This window comes from Galeopterus variegatus, unplaced genomic scaffold (assembly GCF_000696425.1).
Source record: "Galeopterus variegatus unplaced genomic scaffold, G_variegatus-3.0.2 Scaffold1756, whole genome shotgun sequence".
Classification (NCBI taxonomy): Eukaryota; Metazoa; Chordata; class Mammalia; order Dermoptera; family Cynocephalidae; genus Galeopterus; species Galeopterus variegatus.
This window is the reverse complement of record NW_007727867.1, coordinates 1-27663: the sequence shown is the minus strand read 5'-3', so window position 1 is coordinate 27663 and position 27663 is coordinate 1. Positions and strand designations below refer to the sequence as shown.

The 27663-nt window shown below is 37.6% G+C and overlaps 1 protein-coding gene across 1 annotated transcript; it reads right to left on the bottom strand.

The window, feature by feature from the left end:
* Positions 1 to 2580: 2580 nt before the first annotated feature.
* On the bottom strand, positions 2581 to 18974 carry LOC103595394 (complex I assembly factor TIMMDC1, mitochondrial-like). Its single transcript, XM_008578784.1, has 4 exons — positions 18878 to 18974; positions 11329 to 11407; positions 5137 to 5247; positions 2581 to 2948 (listed from the first exon to the last, which is right to left on the bottom strand). Exons 1-4 carry the CDS (start codon positions 18972 to 18974, stop codon positions 2798 to 2800), a joined length of 438 nt encoding a protein of 145 aa, XP_008577006.1. The 3' UTR covers positions 2581 to 2797.
* Between the last annotated feature and the right edge of the window lie 8689 nt (positions 18975 to 27663).

Genomic DNA, 27663 nt, shown 5'->3' with positions numbered 1-27663 from the left:
TCTGGTATACAGCCTAAGAAACACAAATATACTTTTAGATGGTGCTCTTAGAACTGAATCACTTTAGAAAATAAAGGTAGTGGGCTGATAAAAATTTAGAGCAAAGGAACAAACAACAAAAAAAACATGAATTGCTGCATTTAGTTAAGATTCATAATCCTTAGACATGATCAAAAGGAGACCTCAAGAAGTAATTACGCACAAAATAGGACAAGGCTTAGAGAAAGCCATTACCTTTCAAATAAAGTATATTAAATTATTGCTTATTACAACTGATGTATTATTTTTTCAAAGTTATACTTTTATTATTCTATACTGTGATATGAATAAAATTATTTTTAAAAGCAACTATCTAGTCTTATAACTTCTAGTTGAAAGTTTTCACCTATATGTGGGTGTGAGTAAAACAATAAACAGTTTGACTAATTGCCAATGTGTCAGCAATTTATGAATGGGATAATTAAGAAAAACTATGGAGTGTGGCAGTAATATGTAAATCATGGTACCAGTATGGTACAGAGGTTCCCTTATTCTTGTAACTACCATTATTTATTATTATGAGCATACTTCAAAAAGTTCATGGAAAGATTCATATTATCTCTTAATTCTATTTGGCCACAAACTTTCTGCAGTGCCCTTGTTATGTAATGCCTTGTGTGACGGCATTGTGCTAGATGTTTTACATACATCATTTCACTTAATACCCACTTTTGTGGGGGCTCAGGGGCGGCGGGCCCCGAACCTCCCAGTAGCCCCTTTTATCCCCCCACCAGGGGATGAGCAAGAGAGGGAACCGGTAGGATTATTCCTGCCACCCTAGTGGCCAGGAGAGCCCGGGAAGAAGGTGAGTCTGCCGCCTGGCTCTTCAACCCACAGAGAGACACTCAGACACGGCAGGGGTTCCGTCAAGCAGTTCCATTTATTTTCACTCAAGCACCTGCTTTTATAAGCATATGGCAAGGGGATTTCCTAACTTCAACCTATCATCTTAAAGGTCATGTGAACATGCATCTTGCTCTAATGCTTTGCTATTGCAATCACGCGGTGAGCACGAGCGCAGAAATATCTTTTATCCAATAATTTTAAACTATGTCTTTCCTTGGCCACTCCCCGGCGGCTTCCGTCAGATGCATCTTTATCTCTCCTGTCCAGGCGAATGTTTTCAACAGATGACATACGCGTATGTGGGTGGGGTTGTGGCTAGTTCTCTGCCTCGGGAGGAGGTGTGTGGCCTCAACGCCCCAACACACTTTGAGGTACAAGGGTACTTCAAAAATTTCATGGAAAAGTAGAATTAAAAGATAACACAATCTTTCCATGAGCTTTGTGAAGTACCCTCATAGATAGTATTTCTTTTGCCAAGTGAGAGGCTTTGCTTTGGGTCACATGGCTGCTAGGCCACATGGTTAGGATTCAGAGCCAGTGGTCTCCCTCAACAGCCCATGGTTTTAAGTACGACACTATGCTCTTCACAAACTTATTCCTGTGGAAACAGTATTCTCCACGTATAAACAAGTCTAACATCAAAATAAAATACTAGTAGTTTTTTCCCCTCAATACACTTGTCATTTGTTTCCTTCTCATTTACTAACAGTTAAAATCTGCAGGACAGCTTCCTTCTCAGGCAGCAAGCTCCTGCAGTACAGGGACTACGGATCTACTCTAAGTAACTTCTGCATACGACAGCACAGATAGTTTGTCAGCAATTCTAAGAGAGAAAAACAAAGTTGGACTGTTTCTTTAATAATGTTCGGGCCGGCCCGGTGGCGCTGCTTGGGAGCGCGGCGGCGCTCCCGCCAAGGGTTCGGATCCCATGTGGAGACCGGTTCCCACTCACTGGCTGAGCGCCGGGCGGGCGCAACGCCGAGGGTTGCGATCCCGTTACCGGTCAGTAAAAAAGACAAAAAAGGAAAAAAAAAAAAATAATGCTCATCTACTTCCTTTTTGTTAAATTTATATTTTATTTCAAATTGCACAAGAATCATCTTTGATTTTTATTTTAAAAAAATGAAACACTATTACACATTTAGGCCCATACTGCTTCCAGGATCCAAGGGCACAAGGGTTTCACAGACCATTTGCCTTATCTGGTTATTTCCTCTTCTCCTAAAGCATCCTTTTAAAGTACTACATGAATGGGCCGGCCCGTGGCTCACTCGGGAGAGTGTGGTGCTGATAACACCAAGGCCCCGGGTTCAGATTCCATATAGGGATGGCCGGTTGGCTCACTTGGGAGAGCATGGTGCTGACAACACCAAGTCAAGGGCTAAGATCCCCTTACCAGTCATCTTTTTAAAAAATAAAAATAAAAAACAAAAACAAACAAACAAAAAGTACTACATGAATAAATATAATACCTGTAGAATTTGACTTTAATCTTTTGGAAAATGTTTTATTTACTACTGTAAAATCCAGGGGAAAAGAAATATATTTATATCGCTATCTACACATACACACACACACATACATGAGTGCACTTCAAAAAGTTCATGGAAAGAACTGTATTATCTTTAAATTCTATTTTTCCATGAACTTTTTGAAGTACCCTCATATATGTAGATTGATAGATTAATACGTATATAAGGGTGTTTTTTAAATTTAAGGATAAGTAAAGTGACAGTACAATAGTCCCTTTCTTGGTTTAAAAAAAAAAAAAGAGCAAATGACTGCCACCACAGGTACCAGTGCTTACATTTGTCAGCAGGCTGACAAAAGAGTGGCCTGACTGCTGGCATTCAATAGACATGGCAACATGGCTCCTATCAACTCTCCAGTGAGTGTTGAGTCCAGAGCATTTTCAGTCTTTGTCTTGTGTATCCCTTGTTGAAGCGTTTCTAGGAAGATCCAGCAGTGCTTCAATTTTCTTCACATCATCCTCATATTGATTTTTCTGTAAGCTACTTTCAATTTCTTCAGGGAAGATCTCAGTAATTTGTAGTCTGGCTTTCCTGTAATCAAAGAATAAAAAGGATGTATCAAGGATAGGATTTGTCTTACTCTCCCTGCTCCGGCGTCACAACTTATGAGCCAACACTACTTCTTGCACTTCAAATACAACAGCTTTCTTCTCTCTCTTAACCTGTTCCACTCACAAGCCAACTATGACTCCCACATTACCAAAACAGACACTGTTGTAGCAGCAGCTCTGATCCATATGATATTCCTGGATGCCAGGTCCTGGAGTTCTGACAGGGATGATGTGCGGGAACTCAAACACCCTGCACTCTAAAGGTGTGAGTCACAAAGCCTGGCTGTCCTCTTGCTCTTCGGGCTGGGGAAAAGTGAGCACCCTGCCACTCTAAAACTCTGTTGCCAGACCTTGTAGGAACTTGACAAAGGGTAGAACAATGGTAATCAAGCTACAGAAAAGTCAGATAGGACAACACGATAGATGTAAATAATAGACCAGTTCTTTTTCTAAATTAACTATTAGTGTCTTCCTTTAAGTGATTATCAGGATCATCTATAATTTTCTTTACAACTTTTCACAACCGGATTTGAGCATTTTGTCTTCCATATCTTTACAGCCAGTTTTCTACATTTGCTGCTCATTAAGGCAATTTTTTAAGACTCTTGTTAAATTTCCCTGCATTATTTTCAAGCAAAGAAGCAGACACATAGAAGGTACTTAAACTTTTATTGAATTAACTCTCCTTAGAAATATCACACACACACACAGACATATATAAACACATATACGTATATATAAAAGCTATACGTTTTCAACACTGTTTCCTTCTGGCAAAGTATTCTTTCAACACTATAATTCAACTTATTGTTTTTAGCCATTCTTAAGGTTTTCCATCTTAAGTTTTCCCCCCATTTCCTTTTTTATTGAAATAGTTATTTGTTCATATTTTTCCAAATGTTAATTCTTCTATAACATCTTATATCACAGTCAAATAGCCAATATAATTTCCTTATCTTTCTAACCTCTTTCTTAAAACTTGTTTTTTAAAAAACTCCCTTACGAAAGACACCTAGAAAACTAGAAATAAGCTAATGCTTTCATGCTTTTGATACTCCATAATTTCAAATTTTGTTGGCATTCTGGATTTCATCGTAGAACCTAGTTAACTGCATGCCCCGCCTGCCCTCTTACCATGAAGAAGAAGGAGCAAAACAAACGTACAGTGAGCTCTGTGGTATGATTTTGCACCTAGAACAGCTGAAAAAACTGAGGGTTTGAAGTTAAGGAAAATATCTAAGGTCACAGAATTGATTCATAGTCCATCTGGAATTCAGTTTTTGTTCCATTGGCTCCACGATCAATACTTTTTCTCCTATAGCACTTAAGTCCTTGGACAACAGACCCACAGATATGAAGAATTTCCATGTGTATATGTGTGTGTTTAGCACAAATGAAGGTCTCAAGAAAAACACTGGAAAAAATGATTTCTCATCTATCCAAACAGCAGCAGCAGGAGTAGATGTCATCTTAGGTACCCAGGAAACAGAACTGTGAGACTCATTTGTACTCAGGAGCACTAGATGGCAGCCTGTTATATGTTGATCGTACACAGAATTTGCACAAAGTCTGTTACAGTCTGATAACTGTATCACAGAATGGAGATTACTGTACCCTAGGAAATGACTAGATGAAACAGGCCAAAGTCTTCATGCTCCTCAGTGGCATCCACTCCATGACAGCCTCTGTGCCCACCTAATTCCTCTGTGTCTACAGCAAGAAGTAGTATTTTTGAATATGAAGATTTAACATGCTCTGTATTGTTTATAGATGCATGTATAAAAGAGGATAGCACCTTTTAAATAAGCCAAGTAAAGCTCACTCCTTTAAATGGAACGTGCATTCCCTTTAGGTAATTTCCTAGGCAGTCAAGAACATAGGAAAAGAAAAACTGTGCAACTGAATGAGATTTAGAACATTTTAACTTAAAAAAAAATATCTAAAGAAAGATCCTCAGCAGATTAAAAATCAAATTAGTGTCTTTTATTTTACCACTCTCCTCAATTAAATAGATTAAAGGACCACATAGGGTACGAGTTGAAGGACTCAGTAAAAATCAACTCTTCTTTGAATGGAGTGGCAGTTTAGCATACTTGGGTTAACAAGCACCACTATATGAGGCCTGTGGCTAGGAAAGTCAGATTCCCTCATCTCAGCATGCTCCTTACCACTCTTCCATTTTCAGCTCATGGAGCACCTTTCGATCCTTCTGTTTTCTCTCCTGAACAGTCTCACCACAGTACTTCTGGAGTGCCATCAACAGGCTTCCTATGGGAGTGCTAAAGGAAAAGCAGAGAGAAAGCTTAGGAAAAAAGAGCCATTAGACCATGCACCATATGAGTGTATCTGCTAATGCATGAGCCATACTACTGAGCCACTTTTTCACTATCAAGTATAGGAACATTTGACAACAAAAGCATCCTTGTTGGATAAAGAAAAAAATATTGCCGCAATTTTCTTCATGGTCTGCAAGCAGAGAAAAACAATCACTGCAATGTGCTAAAGTTAACTAAAGTTAACAGATCTACGAATTGGTTCTGTTTTTTTATCATGAATGAGATATAAGCCAAGACAAAGACAGAAAATATGTATATTTATGACAAGTTCTAGTAAGTAGCTCCATACTGAAGGTTTCTCAGAAATAAAATTACTAGTTCAGAATGATACCAGCTCCCCTAGGGGACAGGAAATGTGGAGGACATTTTTGGTTAGGGGAGGGATGCTACTGGCTTTTGGGGTGGAGCCACCAAAACATCCTAAAATTCAAGAGTCTGACACAATTGTCTCACCTGCAATGCCAACAGTTACCCATTGAGAAACTGATTTAGATAACAATTATTATAGTGATGAAGACAGTTTGGTTCTTCTGTTCTCAAAGAAAAAGTTTTTGACTTTGATATAACTTAAATTCCCTCTGGCTACAATTAAGTAACCTCATTTTAAAAACTTATTTTTGCTAAGTGGAAGCAATCCAAATGTTCATCAACAGATGAATGGATAAAGAAAATATGGTACATGCATACAATGGAATATTATGCAGCCTTAAAAAAGGAAATCCTGTCACATGCTATAACATAGATAAACCTCGAGGACATTAAGTGAAAAAGTCACAAAAAGACAAATACTGTATAATTTTACTCATATGAAGCATCTAAGGTAATCAAAACATACAAAGATGATTGCTGTGAGCTGGGGGAGGAATGGGCAGGGGAAATTTGTGTTTAATGAGTACAGAATTTCATTTTGCAAGAGGAAAAGTCCTAGAAATCTGTTGCACAACAATGTGAATATATTTCACTACTAAATTGTACACTTAAAAATGATTGAGATGGTAAATGTGTTTTTTACTACAATAAAAAAGAATTATTTTTGCTGCTAACTTCAACTTTTCCCTTCAAACCAAGCTGGCATATTAATACTAACACTACAACAAAAATAATGTCAGCAAATGTATTATGACATGATGAATTTTTTTAAAAATTCAAAATAAAGGGCTGGCCCCGTGGTGCACTCGGGAGAGTGCAGCGCTTGGGAGCGCAGAGGCGTTCCCACCGCGGGTTTGGATCCTATATAAGGATGGCCGGTGCGCTCACTGGCTGAGCGTGGTGCGGGCGACACCAAGCCAAGGGTTGCATCCCCTTACCGGTCACAAAAAACAACAACAAAAAAATTCAAAATAAAGGGATGGCCCCGTGGTGCACTCGGGAGAGTGCAGCGCTTGGGAGCGCAGAGGCGTTCCCACCGCGGGTTTGGATCCTATATAAGGATGGCCGGTGCGCTCACTGGCTGAGCGTGGTGCGGGCGACACCAAGCCAAGGGTTGCATCCCCTTACCGGTCACAAAAAACAACAACAAAAAAATTCAAAATAAAAAAAAGCATCATGAGATCTACAGTGTTACCCCCTCCCAAAAAGGAGGTGGAAAAGGGATTGGATAGGTAAAGGGGAAGAGAGAACTCTTCTATTCAGATGAATGCCAACTAATAAACAGAAGGGCTGACAAAATGAGCATATCAGCATCTTGCAACCCTTTCTAATAACTGATAACAGTATGGATCATCAATGGATCATTAAAACCACTAGATGAAAAAAAGCTGGATAGTAGGACATTCACAGTCTCACCCAATAGATTACTTATTAATCACAATAGGAAAAAGACACCTTTGAACAGAGAAATTTAGCAGATGCCTCCTTAACCAAGTGTGGTAGGCAGAATTCTAAAATGGTCCCCTCCAAATTTCCTGCCCTCAGCTGTGAATATGATGAGATATTATGCCCATGACTAAATTATGTTACTTGGCAAAATGGGTTTTATAGATGTAAAATCAATGTAAGGTCACTAATCGGTTGGATTTGAATTAATAAAAAAAAAAGGATTATCTGAATGAATCCTTAAAAGCAGAGATTTCTCTGGCTGGTGGCACGGTGGAAGTTGAAGATACGTATGAAAAGGGTTCAATGTGCCGTTGCTAGTTTGAACACACAGCGGGCCTGTGAAAAGGAATGTGGGTGGCCTCTTGGAACAGAGGGCAGGGTCTGGCTGACAGATAGCAAGGAAAACAGGGAACTCAGACCTCAAGCCATAAGGAACTAGATTGGTCAAAAACTGGAATGATGCTGCAAGCAGATTCTTCCTAAGAACCTCCAGATAAGAACCCAGCCTGGCCAACACCTTGATTTTGGCCTTGTGAAACCCTGAGCAGAGAATCCATCCAAGCCCATCCAGACTTCTGATCTGCAGAGCTGTAAGACAATAAATGGTTGTTTTAAGCTGCTAAGTTTGTGGTAATTTCTTATACAGCAAAAGAAAACCAAAACATGAAGTAATTAAAGTTAGTATTACTTATAATTGGGTGACATACGTCTACTGATGTGATATACTGACAATACAACTTCAACTGCATTTTATTTCTGACAAAAACATTTAACCTAAATCTAATCATGAGGATAATCAAACAAAATTGAGAAATATTCTAGGTATAATTGTGATAACTGAGGAATTTTGAACATGACCCCTATCTTAAACAGTTGTACTGAAACAATGTTTATTGTGATAATTGTATTACGATTTCATTGGAGAATGTTCTTCATCCTGGGAGAATTATGCTGCTGTATTTAGGGGTTAAGTGTCATGAGGTCTCACATGATTTAGACAAAAAGAAAAAAAAAAGGAAGGAAAGGAAAAAAAAAATACCCCACATATATAGAGATATAGAAAACAAATACGGCAAAATGTTAACAATTGTTGAATCGTGGTGAAGGGCACATGGGGTTTCAATGTACTACTTCATTCAACTTTTCTGTAGGTTTGATATTGTTCTAAGTAAAAAGTTGGGGAAGAACAATTTTTAAAAATTTATTAAGCTAAACAAATGAAACCTCACTGAAAATTTCTATAGAATGTGCTGGTTAACTGTTTCTAATTTTTTTTCTTGCTGTTTATAAATATCAAACTACAAATAGTTTCAGGTGTTAGTGATACTTAAACAGTTTTTACCCAGTGATAAAAGATTTTGAGTAGGGACCCTATCTTAGATACAGGCATACCTTATGGATATTGCAGGTTTGGTTCCAGACCACCATAATAAAATGAATATTAAAGTGAGTGACACAAATTATTTGGTTTCCTGGGACACATAAAAGTTATATTTACACTATACTGAAGTCTCTCAAGTGCGCAACAGCAAAATGTCTAAAAAAAAACAATGTATGTACCTTAATTAAAAAATACTTTTGGGCCGGCCCGGTGGCGCACTGCGCTAGTGCGCCTCTTGGGAAGCGCGGCTGCGCTCCCGCCGAGGGTTCGGATCCCGCATACAGACCGGTTCCCGCTCACTGGCTGAGCGAGGCGCGGGGGCAACACCGAGGGTTGCGATCCCGTTGCCGGTCCGGTACAGGGGTGACACTGAGGGTTGCGATCTGTTGCCGGACACGGAAAAAGACAAAAAAAAAAAATACTTTTATTGCTAAAAATTGCTAACAATCATCTGAGCCTTCAGTGAATTGTAATCTTTTTGCTGGTAGAGGGTCTTGCCTTGATGTTAATTGCTGCTGACTGATCAGGGTGGTGGTTGCTGAAGGCTAGGGAGGATGTGGCAATTTTCTAAAATAAGACAATAAAGTTTGCTGCATCTACTGACTCTTCCTTTTATCAAAGATTTCTTTGTAGCATGTGATGCTATTAGATAGTATTTTACCCACAGTAGAACTTCTTTCAAAACTGGAGTCAAATCTACTCAAACCCTGCTGCTGCTTTATCAACTAAGTTTATGGAATACTCTAATTCCTTTGTTGTCATTATAGCAACAGATTCCATCTAAAGAACAGGAACAGATTCCATCTAAAGAAACCACTTTCTTTGCTCATCCATAAGAAGTAACTCCTCATCTGTTAAGGTATTATAATGAGATTGCAGCAATTCAATCACATCTTCAGGCTCCACTTCAAATTCTAGTTCTCTTGCTGTTTTTGCCACATCTGTAGTTCCTTCCTCCACTGAAGTCTTGAACCTTTCAAAGTCACTCATAAAGGTTGGAATCAACTTCTTCCAAACTCCTGGTAATGTTGATATTTTGACCTCCTCCCATGAATCACGAATGTTCTTAATGGTATCTAGAATGGTGAATCTTTCCTGGAAGGTCTTCAATTTACTTTACCCAGATGCATCAGAGGAATCACTATCTATGGCACCTATAGCCTTATAAAATGTATTGCTTAAAAAATAAGACTTGAAAGTTGAAATTGCTCCTTGATCCACAGGCTGCAGAATGGGTGTTGTGTTAGCAGGCATGAAAACAACATTAATCTCCTTGAACATCTTCATCAGCACTCTTGGGTGACCAGGTGCATTGTCAATGTGCAGTAATATGTTGAAAGAAATCTTTTTTTCTGAACAGTGGGTCTCAACAGTGGGCTTAAAATACTCAGACAACCATGCAGTAAACGGATGAGCTGTCAACCAGGCTTTGTGCCATTTACAGAGCACAGATACAGTAGATCTAGCATAATTCTTAAGGGCCCTAGGATTTTTGGAATAGTAAACGAACACCGGCCTCAACTTAAAGTCACCAGCTATATTAGCCCCTAACAAGAGTCAATCTGTCCTTTGAAGCTATGAAGCCAAGCACTGACTTCTCTCTAGGTATGAAAAGCCTAGATGGTACCTTCTTCCAGTGTAAGCCTGTTTCATCTACATTAAAAATCTGTTAAGTGTAGCCACCTTCATTGATGATCTTAGCTAGATCTTCGGGATAACTTGCTGCAGCTTTTACCAGCACTTGCTGCCTCCCCTTACGCTTTTATGTTATGCAGATAGCCTCTTTCCTTAAACCTCATGAACCAACCCCCACTACCTTCAAGTTTACTTCTGCAGCTTCCTCACCTCTCTCAGCCTTCAGAGAATTGAAGAGAGAGCCTTGCTCTAGATAAGACTTTGGCTTAAGGGAATGTTATGGCTGGATTGATCTTCTATTTAGACCACTAAAACTTTCTCCATATCAGCAATAAGGCTGTTTCACAGCACTTTTAATTTTCTTCAAGAACCTCTCCTTTGCATTCACAACTTGGCTAAACTGTTTTGCGAAAGAGTCCTAGCTTTCAGCCTGTGTCAGCTTTTGACATGCCTACCTTGCTAAGCCTAATCATTTCTAGCTTTTGATTTAAAGTGAGAAATGTGCTACTCTTCCTTTCACTTGAACACTTAAAGGTCATTGTAGAGTTATTAGCCTAATTTCAATATTGTTGTATCTCAAGGAATAGGGAGGCCTGAGGAGAGGAAGAGAGACGGTGGAATGGCCAGTCGGTGGAGCAATAAGAACACATTTATTGACTAAGTTTGCCTTCTTATATTTGTGGTCCCCCCAAACAATTACAATAGTTTCTTCAAAGATCACTGATTACAGATCACCATAACAGATAAAATAATAATGAAAAAGTTTGGAATATTGTGAGAATTACCAAAACACGACACAAAGACACGAAGTAAGCACATGCTGTCGGAAAAATGGTGCTGACTGATTTGACACAGGGCTGCCACCAACCTTCAATTTGTAAAAAACACAGTACTTGTAAATAAGCACAATAACAAGAAGTGCAATAAAACCAGGTATGCCTATTGTATTAAGTTAATGTCAAATTATTTATGTGGTAACTATAAGTAAAATAAGCTATAAGTAAACACTGTAAGTAAAATAATCAATTGGGATAGAATTAGAATTAGACAAAGTTAGTGCCAACACAACACTAGAGATCTTTTACAGGCTCTAAGGAATAAATTTGTTCTTTAGAAATGAATGAGATTTTAATATGTAAGGCATTAATGAAAGTTCTGCCAATTTAGAATCAAACCATGTTAATGCTTACCCCAGCAAGGCTCCAATTATACCACCAGCCACCAGGCCACGCAGGCCTAAGTTTATTCTGAAAAGACTTCCTGTGACAGCTGTTTAAAAACAAAAAAGGCAATATTAATAAAATCATCCTTAAATATTAGAATTCCACTTTTAAATCTCCCTTCTATGAAAAGAATATAAACACAAAAGTAAGCTTTGTGAACCTTACATTAATATACCACTATAACCTAGATTTCCTGAATCTAAAATGCCAATACAGGTAACTTCCTATCTATTCAGCAGATTCAGAGGAAGAAATGGTTCCCTTTTACAAAGATAAATCCCCAGTCTGTTCTATGGATCCAATCTCTTATTCTACTTCATTTTTACTAGTCTTCCCTAAAACATTCTTCCCTTCTACCTTTTTCATTTCTTCCTTCTTCAAGCTTTCCCAAAATAATAATAATAATAATAAAAAAGCCTTCACTAGTCCCTGCAGCTTATGCCTTCCCCTAGCCTGACCCTTTCTGTACTGCCACACGGCACCTCTCAGACAGGGCTGCAAGCAGGCACTATTTGGCCTACAATGCCACCTGGTGGCCACTGCATGGAGGCCTTTCCTTCCCACTGGGATTGTACATCTATGGTGCTCATTCAATTTCCTCTTTCACTATGCACAATGCAACCAATGCCATCTAAGGTGGTGGCATTTTTAAAAGAATAACATTTAGGGACCGAGCCCGTGGCGCACTCGGGAGAGTGCGGCGCTGGGAGCGCACTAGCGCTCCCACCGCGGGTTCGGATCCTATATAGGGATAGCCGGTGCGCTCACCAGCTGAGCACGGTATGGCCGGTCTCAAAAAGGACAAAAAATAAAAGAATAACATTTGAGATTTTATATTTTTATTTAAGTGCTATATATTCACTTAAAAAATTTAATCCCATTATCCAGAGACAGTAATGAGTGGGTCTTTTTTTCTAGTCTTCCAAACAAAATATTTTTAAAAAACAAATTGGGGCCATGCTATATACATACTGAATTTTTTATTTTTACTGAACATAGCAAATTCTGTATCACTAAGTTTTCTCCCACATAATCCCATTCCACGATGTAGCACAAATTTTTGTTCAACACTGAGGTTTTCTATTTATGTATATTTTGAATAAAGGTGTGATGATAATCCTTGCATGAATAATCTTGCTATACATTTGACTGTTTCCTTAAGGATGAACTCACAGAAATGAAATTTCTGGGTCCAAGGGTATGAACATTTTTAAGGGTTTTGACTTAAACTACTAAACTGCTATTTTAAAGCCTTGCACAAATTTACTTCCCATTAAGAGTATGCAAGTGCACTGTGCTTCTGCATTCTTTTAGTTCCTCTTCCAATTCGATAGGCCAAAAACGGTATCTAATTTTAAGTTGCATTTCTCTGGTTAGTAGAGAAAGGTGGTTGTTTTTCCTCAGGTTGACAAATTATGTGTGTCACCTCTGTGAATTAGAAATTTATTCTGGTATACTTTCTTTTTGATGTATCAGGGCTTTTATGTATTACCTGCACACATTGTTTTTGGGCTGTTTACATCTAATGTCTTCTTAGTATTTATGATACAAGTAAGTTTAAAAATTTTATGCAGTCAAGCCTATTAAATCATTTCCTATATAGCTTAATTTTTATGCTTAAAAAAATATATAAAATATATACACACACACACACATTTATATATCTTCCCACCCAGAAATCGGATATATATTTATTTATATATCTTAATCTCTTGTGCATTTTTTAAACATACACTGCATCAATGAATCTTAATTTATCTTGTTGTAATAAATAAAGCTACAATTTAATTTCTTTCTAAATAGTTAATAACTGTTCCAGCCCATGAATTGCCTATTTTTTCCTCATGAATCTGAAATATCACCTATATTCTACTTTAGATATTTGTGTGTGCTTGGCTTTATTCCTGATCCGTGAATTCTGTTCCATAGATCTGTCAATACCCCACTGTTCCATTTATTGTAATTTTATACACATTTTAATTTCTGACAGTTACAAGATTCCCTCATTATTCTTTCTTGAAAATGTTTTTGCTACGCTCATAGAATTAGCATTTTAGCTGTGCTTTAGATAATGTATCTTTTTTCTTTTAAATCTGTGATTTTTTATTTGAATTGCTATGAGTTTATATATTAAGTAGAACAACACTGGGTTAAATGTAAACTGTTTCCTGATTTCTATTACTCTTCTACAATTTGTAATTTTCTTCACAACGTTGTACACTTATTAAAATTATTCCTTATTATTATATTTTTTTTTTTTTTTGTCTTTTTGTCTTTTTCCGTGTCCGGCAATGGATCACAACCCTCAGTGTTGCCCCCGTACCGGACCGGGGACCGGCAACGGGATCGCAACCCTCGGCGTTGCTCCCGCGCCTCGCTCAGCCAGTGAGCGGGAACCGGTCTGTATGTGGGATCCGAACCCTCGGGCGGGAGCACCGCCGCGCTTCCCAAGCGGCGCACTATCCAGTGCGCCACCGGGCCGGCCCCTTATTATTATATTCTTGTCACTATTATAAAAGAAAAAATTTTATTTTTCAAATTATTATTTGGATATAAAATGGCTATTTATATATTTATATTTTACTGATTAATATTTTCAAGCAATCCTTTTAAATATTATCTGCAAAGACAGACACTTTTGTTTCCTCCTATCTAAAAGCACTGCTTTATCCCCTTCTGTGTTAATGTATTTTTAACATTTTATTGAAGTATAATTTACAATACCATGAAATTCACCTAAATATACAATTATTTTTAGTAAAAAAATTTAGTTGTCATTTAGTAGTGCAACCATTTCCACCATCTAGAACATTTTCATCATCACAAAAAGATCTCTCATGCCCATTATCAATTACTCCCTATTCCTAACCACATCTCAGCAATCACTAATTTATTTTCTAGCTGTACAGATTTACCTACTTTGGACACTTCACATGAATGGAATCATACAATATGAAATCTTTTGCGTCTGGATTCTTTCTACAATGTTTTTGAGGGTTATTCATGCTGTAGCACATAACAGTACTTTGTTCTTTTTTTATGGCTGAAAATATTCCACTGAATTGACATACCATATTTTGTTTACCCATTCACTAGCTGATGAACATATGGGTTGTTTCCAGTTTGGGGCTGTTAGGAATAATGCTGCTATAAAAATTCATATATAAATCTTTGTGTGGACATGTTTTCCGTTTCTTTTGGGCAGATTTTAAGGGTGGAATTGCTGAGTTGCATGGTAAATTATATTTAAGTTTTAAAGAAACTACTAAACTATTCCAGGGTGGTTGTACCAATTACATTCCCACCAACAATGTAGGAGGGATTTGATTTTGAAACATTTTTGTCAACACTTATTGTTTTTTTTAGTACAGCCATTCTAGTATGAAATGGTATCTCAATGAGGTTCTAATTTAATTTCCCTAATGGCTAATAATGCCGAAACATCTTTTTATTTACTTAATAGCTATTTGTACATCTTCTTTGGTGAAATGTCTATTGAAATCTTTCGCCAATCTTTAATTGGGTTATCTTCCTGTTACTGGGTTGAAGTTCTTTCTATTTTTTTTTTTTTTTTTTTTTTTTTTTTTCGTGACTGGTAAGGGGATCACAACCCTTGGTGTGGTGTCGCCCACACCACACTCAGCCAGTGAGCGCACTGGCCAGTCCTATATAGGATCCGAACCCGTGGCGGGAGCGTCGCTGCGCTCCCAGCGCCGCAATCTCCTGAGTGCGCCACGGGGCCGGCCCTCTTTCTATATTTTGGATACAAGCCCTTAATCAGATATATGATGCACAAATACTTTATCGCAGCCTTTGGCTTGTCTATTTTTCTTTTTCTTTTTGGTGGCTGGCCGGTACAGGGATCCGACCCTGACCCCGATGTTATAACACTGATCCCTAACCAGCTAAGCTAACCAGCCAGCCCTTCTATTTTCTTAATAATGCATTTCTTTTGAAATGTAAAATTAAAAAATTTTGATGTAGTCCAATCTAATGACCTTTTCTTAAAGAACCGTGTTCCAGTTGTCATATTTAATAAATCTTTACCTAACCAAAAGTCAGACAGATTTACTTCTGTATTTTTTTTCTGGTTTTATAGTTTTAGCTCTTAAATTGAGGTCTTTGATCCACTTTTAGTTAATTTTTGTGTATGCTATGAAGTAATGGTCAAAATTCCCCTCTTTTGCAAGTGGATATCCAATTGTCCTGGCATCATTCAATAAGAAGACTATCTTCTCCCTGACCCCTCATTGAATTGCCTTGGCAACTTTGTGGAAAACCAACTGAACATAAATATAAAGGCAGATTTTTCAATTCTCCATTCTGTTTCACTCATATATATGTCTTTCCTTAGGCCAATACCACTGTGCCTTAATTATTATAGTTTTACTGTAAGTTTTGAAATTGGGAACGACTTCAAAAAATTCAAGGAAAAACAGAATTGAAAAATAAGACAAATCCTTCCATGAACTTTTTGAAGACTCACATAAGTCCTGCAACTTTATTTTTCAAAATTGTTTTGGCTATGCTGTGTCCTTTGCCTCTCCAAATAAATTATAGAATCAGCTTGTTAATTTCCGCAAAAATAAATAAATAAATAAAAGCCTGCTGGGATTTTATAGGGATTGGTCTATAGATCAATTTGGGAAAATTGCGTTTTAATTTTGAATCTTCATATCCATGAACACGGACTGACTTTCCATTTATTTTGATCTTCTTTAATTTCTTTCTCATTTCAACAGTTTTGTGACTTTCAGTATACAAATCCTGCATTTCTTTTGTTGAATCTATTCCTAGTAACTTTATTCTCTTTTATGCTATTGGGTATAGAATTTTCTTAATGCCATCTCCAGATTGTTCTTTGCTAATATACAGAAATACAGTTAACTTTGTATATTGTAAGACCCTGTTGAACTTATTTATTAGCTTCAATGGTTTTCTTGATTCATTAGGATTTTCTACATACAGGATGTTGTGGTCACCTCACAAAGACAGAATAAACCCCCCACCCACAATCTGAATCAGATATCGAGATGCCAAACTTGCACTGAGAGAATATGAAAAGGTTTATTACAGACATAAGGAAGCTTTCTGGGGAGAGCAAGATCTCAAGGATGTCCAAAAATGGCTTGAGAAAGCTGGAAGGGTGACTAGGGTTGACGTTTTATGATGGCTAGAAGGTGGGATTAGAATGAGGATCCCTCATGCAGGCCAGAACATGCATGGTTTAAACCTCCTGCTGGTGCAATAAAGACAGCACCTAGACTTTCTTATAAGCTTGTCAAGATGTGGGGCAAAAAGAAAAGGGGGACTTCTAGTTTCTGGTTTGGCACATAAAAAACTTAGAATTCATCACTCCATCCTAACAACAAGTAAAAAGCTGAACAAATTGAAAATCAACAATTCTTAAATCCATCAGAGAAGTGAGGTCACAGGGTAAATAAACTGTTACCCTCAAAATTGGAAACAGATGAAAATAGAGAATGACAATTTACTGGAGCAGAAACCCCTGTGTAGAAACCTCCATGGGAACCAGTACTGGGATAGGAAAACCTGACTATAAGTGCAGAATTGCTGGGAGCTCAGTGCAGAAAAGTCTAACAGATAAAATTTCTAGGGCATCAGTCATACAGGGCCACCACATTTCAGTGAGTTTTACTTCAGTAGCTCTATCAAGTTCTCACAGTGAAGATCTGAGAATAATCACCTCAGGCTTCTGGCAGGGGGAGGGGAAAACTAAACATTTTGAAATCTGCCAGAGCACTCTGTCTTTCTCAATAAAGCTTGTCCTCAAGATAAACAATTTTATAAGCCTAATCTATTGGGGTTTGCATCAGAGACTAACTGACCTGGGTATAGCCAATGCCAACAAGCTTTAGCTGTGCATGTGGGAGAAGGGAATTACCCAACTCCAGCCCACTCTAGCCATCCTATCCCACCTAAGGGAAGGAAAAAACAGAAAAGCAATTGTGAAGTTAACAGTTCAGAGGCACAGGCTCACTAAAAAGACTGAGGCCTAATCACAAGACCATAGAATGCTTTCCCTCTCCCACATCTTAACCGCCACATTACCAAAGACCTATTTACTGCAGTTCCTTTTACCCAGTACATCATATCCAGCTATCAAGAGAAAAATTGAAAGACATACTTAAAGGCAAAACACAGTTTGAGAGACAGAGCAAGCATTAGAACCAGACTCAGACATGGCAGGGATGTTGGAATTATAAGACAGAGAATTTTAAACAACTATGACTAATATTCTAAAGGCTCTAATGGATAAAAGCCGACAACATGCAAAAAGCCAATGGGCAACATAAGCAGAGAGAAGGAAATTCTAAGAAAGAACAAAGAAGAAATGCTAGAGACCAAACACACTGTTAACAGAAATGAAGAATGCCTTTGGTGGGCTTATTAACAGACTGAACACTGCTGAGGAAAGAATCTCTGAGCTTGAAGACATGTCAATAGAAGTTTCCAAAGCACAAAAACAAAGAAAAAAGATGGGGGAAAAAACAACCCCCCAAACAAATAAAAAAGAGAACAGAATATCCAAGAACTGTGGGACAACTACAAAAGGTGTAACATAAGTGCAATTGGAAAACAAGGAGAATAAAGACAGAAAGGAACAGAAGAAATATTTGAAACAATGATTGAGAATTTCCTAAAGTAAAATGACAAACCACAAATTCAGGGAGCTCGGAAAACACCAAGCAAGATAAATGCCCCCCAAATTATACTTAGGCATATCATTTTCAAACTTCAGAAAATTAAAGATTAAAAAAAAAATTGTGAAAAAAGATGGTGGTGGGGGGGGAATACCTTACCCATAGAGGAGCAAAGATAAGAATTGCATCAGTCTTCTAACTCAGATACCACACAAGCAAAAAGAGAGCAAGCAAAAAGTGTTGAGAGAAAAAAACCACCAATAGTGTTTAATGCCCTCATATTTAATGTTGTTATTACTGATGTGGTTGGATTTAGACTTGCCATTTGAATATTTGTTTTAAAAGTTATTTTCATATTAATTGCTTTAGGGATTACAATATGTATCTTATCACAATTTATTTAATTCCAATAAAGGTGGAAACTCTGTTCCAATATAGCTCCACTCCTTTCCAACCTTTGTTATTACCATCATATATTTGATGTATATATGTTAAAATCCAATAAATGTTATAATTATTGTTTTATATAACCCTATGTATTTTTTAAAAGAAAGAAAGGAGAAAAAGACAAGAAAGGAGAAAAAGTAGGTTATTTTATAGTCTTTCATAATAACCTACATATTTACCATTTCTGGTACTTTTCATTTCTTCCTGTGGATTCAAGTTACTATTTGGTGTTTGTCATTTCCTTGCTTCAATATACCTCCACTCCTTCCCTCTCTTTTGTGATATTATTGTCAAATATATTATTAAATGCTATATGCCCAATACTTCACTTTTATTACTGTTTTATCTGTCTTTTAGATCAGTTAAGAGAAACATATTTTACATAGCCTTTAATAATTACTTACATAACTGCTGTTTATTAGTTCTCTTTAACTCTTCGTACAGATTCAAGTTAGCATCTTGTATCACATCTTTTTTAGCCTGAAGAACTTCCTTTAGCATTTTTGTAAGGCAGGTCTGCAAGCAAGGAATTCTCTGTCTTTGTTTACCTAGCAATATGTTTATTTTGCCTTCACTTCTGAAGAACAGTTTGCTCCAAACAGAATTCTTGGTTGACAGCATATTCCTTTCAGCATTTTATTTTATTTATTTATTTATTTATTTATTTATTTTTTGTCTTTTTCCGTGTCCGGCAACGGTTCGCAACCCTCAGTGTTGCCCCCGTACCGGACCGGGACCGGCAACGGGATCGCAACCCTCGGTGTTGCCCCCACGCCTCGCTCAGCCAGTGAGCGGGAACCGGTCTGTATGTGGGATCCGAACCCTCGACGGGAGCGCCATCGCGCTTCCCAAGCGGCGCACTAGCGCAGTGCGCCACCGGGCCGGCCCTCCTTTCAGCATTTTAAATGGCATTCCATTTCTGGTTTCCTCTGTTTCTGATGAAAAGCCAGCTGTTAATCTTATTGAGTATTCTCTATATACAAGGAATTGTGTTTTTTTCTTGCTGCTTTCAAGATTTTCCCTTCAATATTCAACAGTTTAACTATGATATATCTAGTTGTGAATCTCTTTGTGTTTATTCTTCTTGGAGTCTGTTGAGCTTCTTCATTAATGTGCCGATTAATGTTTTTCATCAAATTTGAGAAGTCTGTGGCTATTATTTCTTCAAATACTTTTTTTGCTTCCTTTCTCCTCTCCATCTGGCATTCCCATCACATATATGTTGGTATGGTGTCCCATAGATCTCTCAGGCTATATTTATTTCTCTTCACTTTCAAAATTCTGTCCTTTGGAAGAGATAATGCATATTGATCTATCTTCGAGTTCACTGATTCTTTCTTCTGCTATCTCAAATCTGCTCTTGAGTTTCTCCTCTCCAGTGAATTTTTAATTCCCATTATTATACTTATCAACTCCAGAATTTACATGATTATTTTTATAATTTCCATCTCCATCAATCTTCTCTATTTGATGAGTCATTGTCATCATACTTTTAAGTAATTATTTAAACATGGTTTGAAGTTTTTTGTCGGCTATCTCCAACAGAGATAGGTCCTATCGGAGACAATTCCCATCGCTTTTTCCCCCTAATTTTTCAATGTTTTGTGATTTTGTTGTTGTTGAAAACTGGCACCTGCTTGTTGGAACATCTGCAGTTGGAACATCCCCTTTCCCAGGGGTACGTCTGTGATTCTTTGCTTATGTAATGACTTGACTGAAGTAATTTTGTGGAGTCTCTTTTTCTGCTGAGTGCAATCCCTGATATCTGTTCTCAGTTTTTATTTTTATGTCTGGTTTCCTAGGTGTTGCACCAGAGCTTAGTACTCAGCCAATGATTCATCAAAGGTTGTGCTAAAACATTTTAAGCCAGTTAGGCTTCTACCCTTTGCCAATGCATCTGCTTGTGGCTTGGGGAATGCATTTAAAGTTCAAGCAGTTTACAAATCTTTTCTGGATTTTACTTTTTGTGTTCACAAGGACTCACATTCAATCAAAGACAAGTAGCTTCCTAGGGCCCTCACCAATCTCTCCTGAGTATGTGTGGATCCTTACACATGTACACAATCTTGCAGAGAACCAGGGTTAAGTAAGATCTTACTAAGGCCTTCTTTGTTCAATTCCCTGGATATCCCTGTTAAAATTCTGCCCGGTCTGCTAGTCTATTGCTTGCCCCAAACAGTATCAAAACCTCAGGTTAACTGTGTGATGTTATCATTACTTGATTGTTTGCAATTGTTTTCAGCAACATCCCAATGCATGAAATTTTCTATGCTCTGCTCCAAATGAAGTGAGCCCCCAGAAGCAGCAGAATTGCTAGTCCTCTCAGCCTGCCTTGCCTTTGTGGAACTTCTGTAACATGAAGCTGGGGCCTAAGGGGTGGGAACTGCCTCAGGCTGAAGTATCACAGACTCCCATTGCCCTTACCTAAATACTTCTCAATTTGTTATGTTCCTCTGGTCAATTTCCAGCATCTTTAAATGATTGCTTTTAATAATTTTGTCCAGTTTTATTGGTGCCTTTTGCGAAGACAATTTGCTAGCCTGCTCACTCAGCCATTCCAGATGTTGAATATGTTTTTTATAAATGTCCAGACAAATGTCAAATAATCATGATGAGGGGAGACATCCTTGACATTACTCTGACTTAAGGGGCAATTACTCTAGCGTTACACTACTAAGTATGATGTTGGTTGGTGGTTTAAGAACAAAATACATATGGTATCAGATGTATTTTTCTATTCTTACTTTACTAATCATTTTACATTAAATAAAGAAATCTTTATTCCATTCAACTATATGTCAAGCTATTGTGATATGAAAGGCAAACACTTCTAAATTCAAGTCAGTCAGTCTTATTGGGGAAACAAAAAAAGTAAGTAGCTATAGTATAGTTTTATAAGTACTTTCATAAAACTATTTATAGTAAATTATGAGAACACAGAGGAAAGACATCTAAGCAGAAATAAAGATAGGAGAATGAGGGCTAGGGAAAACTGCCGCGGGAAGTTCAATCTGACAAATTACGTGGACTTTGAAAGACTGGATGAAGTAGAAAGTAGAAGCTGAACAAAATTAGTTCCAGGAGTGGGGAACTGCCTTCAAGAAGATGGACCAATTCATGTAAAACAAGAATATGCTGGGTTTGGGAAATCCAAGGAGATTTATAAGACTGAAGCAAAAGAGTGGAGCATGGAGGCTAGATGAATAATTAAACATTAAAGTGATGGGAAACTACAGAAGAATTTCAAAAAGAAAAGTGTTAAAAATCATATTCATATTTCAAAAAAAGTAAGTAAGAGCAGAGGTAGAGCACACCAAGATTAGAAATAGGGAAAATGTGATAGTAGCAGTGGGAATAAAGAAGAGGTGACAGATTCCATACATCAGGAGTATACTTGATAGGACTAGAAGTTTGGAAAGAGGGGAATAAAGAGCAGAACCACATCATTCCTTGGTTTCTGAGTTTGACATTTAATAAGACAGATGACAGAGAACATAACAGCAGGAGCAAGTAAGGAAATGGAAGGAGGACGACAAGAGTTTGGTTTGGATATAGGCATTTGAACCTATAGAATACCCATGTAAAAATGTTCCCAAATTTTAGAAGGGCAAATTCTAGTTGCTCCAGTGCTGTGAATGCCTATTTCTAGTTTTATATTTTAAAATGTTTTCATTAAAATGTTAAATTCAAATTATGTATATATGTGTTTGCTTATGTGTATACATATATGTACAGAAAGAGAGTCAACCTAAAAGCAAAAAAATAAAGCAAATGGGGTAAAATATTAACAATAGTTAAATCACTATATGTAAAGGGTATATAGTGTTCCTTGTATTATTTTTATCTTGCACCTTTTTGTAAGCTTGAAATTACTTTCAAATAAAAAGTTTAAAAAATGTTATGTTCAGAATATGTGTGTTTTTGCATGTGAGAGAATGTATATGAGTTTGTAAGTAATTGAGTACATATGGAAGTTAACTTCTTTTACCTTCTGAAAACACTTCATTTCAGTGCTTTTTTTCTTTTTTTAATGCTCATTTAAAAATTTTATTTATTTTTAAATTGACAAATAAAGATTGTATATATTTATGGTGTACAACATGTGTTTTGAAATATGTATATATTCTGGGATGGCTACCTCAACCTATTAATATATATATTACCTCACATAATTATCATTTTTCTGTGGTGAGAACACAACATCTACTCTTAGCAATTTCAAGTATACAATATTATTATCAACTATAGTCACCACGTTATACAATAGATCTCTTGAACTTATTCCTCCTAACTGAAATTTTATATCCATTGACCAACATCTCCTCCATCCACGCCCATGCCCTTGAGCCACTAGTAATCACCATTCTATCTTCTATTTTCAATGCTCATTTAATTTTTATTTTATTTATTTGTTTATTTTGGCAGATGGCCAGTAAAGAGATCCAAACCCTTGACCTTGGTGTTATAACACCATGCTCTAACCAGCTGACCTAACTGGCTGGCCCATTTAATGCTCATTTAAAGGAGGGTTTATCTATTAGAGGCAAAGAATTTTAAAATAAAATTCATACTCTTATGATGAAAAATTTAGTCTTTTCCTACCTCACCTAACCTGTCTCATCTCAAGAATACTTTCCCTCATTCACTGTATTTGAGCCATATTAAGCCACTTCTCAGTAAATTTCTCACCTTAGGGTCTTCTGCCTTGATAGTCCCTCTGCTTAGGACTTCTTTGCAAAGTTTGTCCTTCCCATTCTTCAAGTTTCAGCTTAAATCTCGTTTCCTCAAAAAGGCCTTTTCTGACCACCCTGTCCACTTAGATCTCACTGCCCCACCTATTTGTTACTTTCTATCATATCAACCTGCTTTTTCCCATCCACATTAGACTTTAAAATTCAATGAAAGGGGGCTTCCAGTCAAGATTGTGGAATACATGGTTCCTAGGGTCACTCTCTCCCACAAATCAACCAATTTACAACTCTTAAAAAGCAAAAACAGGAGGACAGAGAGCCACGCCAGAACAGGCAGGAGCTGCGCGCTGCGGGACCCCCAGCCCAGGCCAGTCCCTGCCACCCAGAGAGGTCCGAGAGCCGCTGGGCCCACACGCCCTGAGTCAGCCATGCCAGAACAGGCAGACACCACGGGACCCCCAGCCCAGGCCAGTCTTCACCACCCAGAGAGGCCTGAGAGTTACTGGGCTCACATGCCCCGAGAGAGCCATACTGGAACAAGAAGGCACCGCATGCCATAGGACCCCCAGCTCAAGCCAGTCCCCATGGCCCAGGGAGGCCTGAGAGCTGCCGGGCCCACATACCCCAAATCAGCCATGCCAGAACAAGCAGGTGCCATGGAACCCCAGTCTAGGCCAGTTGTCACTGCCCAGAGAAGCCTGAGAGCCGCCAGGCCCAAATGCCTTGAGTCAGCCATGTGAGAACAAGCAGGAGCTGCGGGACCTCCAGCCCAGGCCAGTCCCTGCTACCCAGAATTGGCAGTCCCTTCAGGATCCAGGCCAGACATCAGGATGGAACAAGTGGACCATGATCCCCCTGCCACAATGACTAAACACCAAAGGAAAGATACCAGAAATATGAAAAATCAAGAAAGTATGACACCACCAAAGGAAAATAATAACTGGCAAGCTCTAGATCCCATAGAACAGGAAGTCCTCGAAATAATGACAAGGAATTTTGAGCAACAGTTCTAAGGAAACTAAATGAGATACAAGAAAACTCAGTTAGACAACACAATGAAATGAGAAAATATACAGGACCTGAAATAAGAACATACAAAGAAATCAATGCCCTGAAAAAGAATGTAGCAGAGCTTGTGGAGCTGAAGGATTCATTCAATGAAATAAAAAACACAACAGAGAGTCTAACCAGCAGGCTAGAACAAGCAGAAGAGAGAATTTCTGATCTTGAAGATGGGCTGTTTGAATTAACACAGGCTGACCAAAAAAAAAAAAGACAAAAGAATTTTTAAAAATTGAAGAATATCTAAGAGAGATAACAGACAATCATAAGCACTCAAATATCTGAATCATGGGTATTCCAGAAGGGGAGGAAAAAGGAAATGACATTGAAAACATATTCAACGAAATAACAGCAGAAAACTTCCCAGGTATAGGGAAAGTCACAGATCTTCAGAATCAGGAGGCCCAAAGATCTCCAAACATATTCAACCCAAAAAGGACATGTTATAGTCAAACTGGCAAAACTCAAAGACAAAGAAAGAATCTTAAAAGCTGCAAGAGAGAAGTGTGAAGTCACCAATAAGGAAGCCCCAATCAGACTAAAATCAGACTTTTTATCAGAAACCCTAAAAGCTAGAAAAGAATGGGATGATATATTCAAAATACTAAAGGACAAAAATTGCCAGCCAAGAATACTTTACCCAGCAAGGCTATCCTTTTGAAATGAAGGACAAATAGTAAATTTCTCAGATAAACAAAAACTGCAGGAGTTCACTACCACATGACCAGCCTTACAAGAAATTCTCAAGGGAGTACTGGGTTTGGTACCTGAAAAACAACCATCACTGTCATGAATACTCAAGAAAGAACAAAATGTACCAGTAAAACAAAAATGCTAACAATAAAGAAAAAAAATAGTTTATCTACCATTCCAAGAAACCAACAAACACAGAAGACAAACAGAAAATCAGAAAGAAAGGAACAAAAGATACTTAAGACAGCTAAACAAAAATCAGTAAAATGCTAGGAGTAAATCAACACCTTTCAATAATAACCCTAAATGTAAAAGGATTAAATTCTCCACTCAAAAGACACAGATTGACTGGATTAAAAAGATGGACCCAACAATATGCGGGCTGGCCCGTGGCTCACTTGGGAGAGTGTAGTGCTGAGAACACCAAGGCCCCAGGTTCAGATCCTATATAGGGATGGCCGGTTAGCTCACTGGTTGAGCATGGTACTGACAACCCCAAGCCAAGGGTTGAGATCCTCTTACCAGTCATCTTCTTAAAAAAAAAAGACTGACAACAATATGCTGCCTTCAAGAGACTCACCTTACCTGTAAAGACACACAGACTAAGAGTGAAAGAATGGAAAAAGATATACCACGCAAATAGAAATGAAAAACGAGCTGGAGTAGCTGTTCTTATATCAGATAAAATAGACTTTAAAAACCATAAAAAGACATAAAGAAGGGCACTATATAATGATAAAAGGATCTATACATCAAGAAGACGTAACAATCGTAAATATATACGCACCCAACATCAGAGCAGCGAGATTTATTAAGCAAACGTGATTAGACCTAAAGAACAAGATTAAGACACTAATACCATAATAGTGGTGGACCAGAACACCCAACTCTCAACACTGGACAGATCATCTAGGCAAAAAATCAATACAGAAACACAAGACCTAAACAACACTTTGGACCAACTGGACTTGGCAGGTATCTACAAAACATTCCATCCAACAACCTCAGAATATTCATTCTTCTCATCAGCACAGGCAATATTCTCCAGGATAGACAACGTTAGGTCACAAGTCAAGTCTCAACAAATTAAAAAAAAATTGGAATTATTACATACATTTTTTTCAGATCAGAATGGATTAAAATTAGAAATCAATAACAAATGAAATTCTGGAAACTATACAAACACATGGAAATTAAACAACATTCTACTAAATGACATTTGGGTCCAAGAAGAAATTAAACAAGAAATCAAAAAATTTCTTGAAACTAATGAAAATAATGACACATCATACCAAAACCTGTGGGATACTGCAAAAGCAGTACTAAGGGGGAAATTTATCAGATTAAATGCTTACTTCAGAAGTACTGAAAGATGGCAAGCAATCAATCTCACACTTCACCTTAAAGAACTAGAAAAACAAGAATAATCCAAAACCAAAGTTAGTAGATGGAAAGAAATAATTAAGATCAGGCCAGAACTAAATGAAATAGAAATCCAAAAAACGATATAAAAGATCAATGAAACAAAAAGTTGGTTTTTTGAAAAGATACATAAAATTGACAAATCTTTAGCAAGGCTAATTAAGAAAAGAAGAGAGAAGACCCAAACAACAAAAATTAGAAATGAAAAGGTGATATTACAACTGATACCTCAGAAATACAAGGATTCATTAGAGATTACTATAAACAACTATATGCCAACAAATTTGAAAATCTGAAGGAAATGGATAAATTTCTGGACACATACAAACTACCAAAACCAATCCAAGAAGATATAGAAAATCTGAACAGACCAATAACAATAAAAGAGATTGAAGCTGTTATCAGAAGTCTCCCAACAAAGAAAAGCAGGACCAGATGGGTTCACTGCAGAGTTCTATCAAACCTCCAAAGAGGAATTGATACCAATTCCCTACATACTATTCTAAAAGACTGAAACAGAGGCCATTCTCCCAAACTCATTCTATGAGGCAAACATCACTCTGATACCCAAACCAGACAAAGATACAACACAAAAAGAAAACTACGGGCCAATATCCTTGATGAATATAGATGCAAAAATCCTCAGTAAAATACTAGCTAACAGAATACAGCAACACATACACAAAATTATACACCATGATCAAGTGGGATTCATCCCAGGGCTGCAAGGTTGGTTCAACATACACAAATCAATAAATGTGATACACCACATTAATAAAATCAAAGACAAAAACCATATGATCATCTCTATGCATGCTGAAAATGCATTTGACAAAATTCGACATTCATTCATGATAAAGACTCTACAAGTTAGGTATAGATGGAAAGTATCTCAACACAATAAAAGCCATATATGATAAGCCCACTGCCAATATCATCCTAAACAGGGTTCCTTTAAGAACAGGAACTAGACAAGGATGCCCACTCTCACAACTCCTATTCAACATACTGTTGGAAGTACTAGCCAGAGCAATCAGAGAAGAGAAGGAAATAAAGGGCATCCAGATTGGAAAAGACGAAGTCAAACTGTCCTTGTTTACATATGATATGATCCTATATACTGAACAGCCTAAAGCCTCTACAAAAAACCTCTTAGAGTTGATAAATGATTTCAGCAAAGTTGCAGGATACAAAATCAACACACAAAAATCAGTAGCATTTCTATATTCCAAAAGTGAACATGCAGAAAAAGAAACCAAGACATGTTGGGCTACGCCCAGGCCGCCAGCCATTTTGGGAAAGTACCTCAGCCATTTTAAACT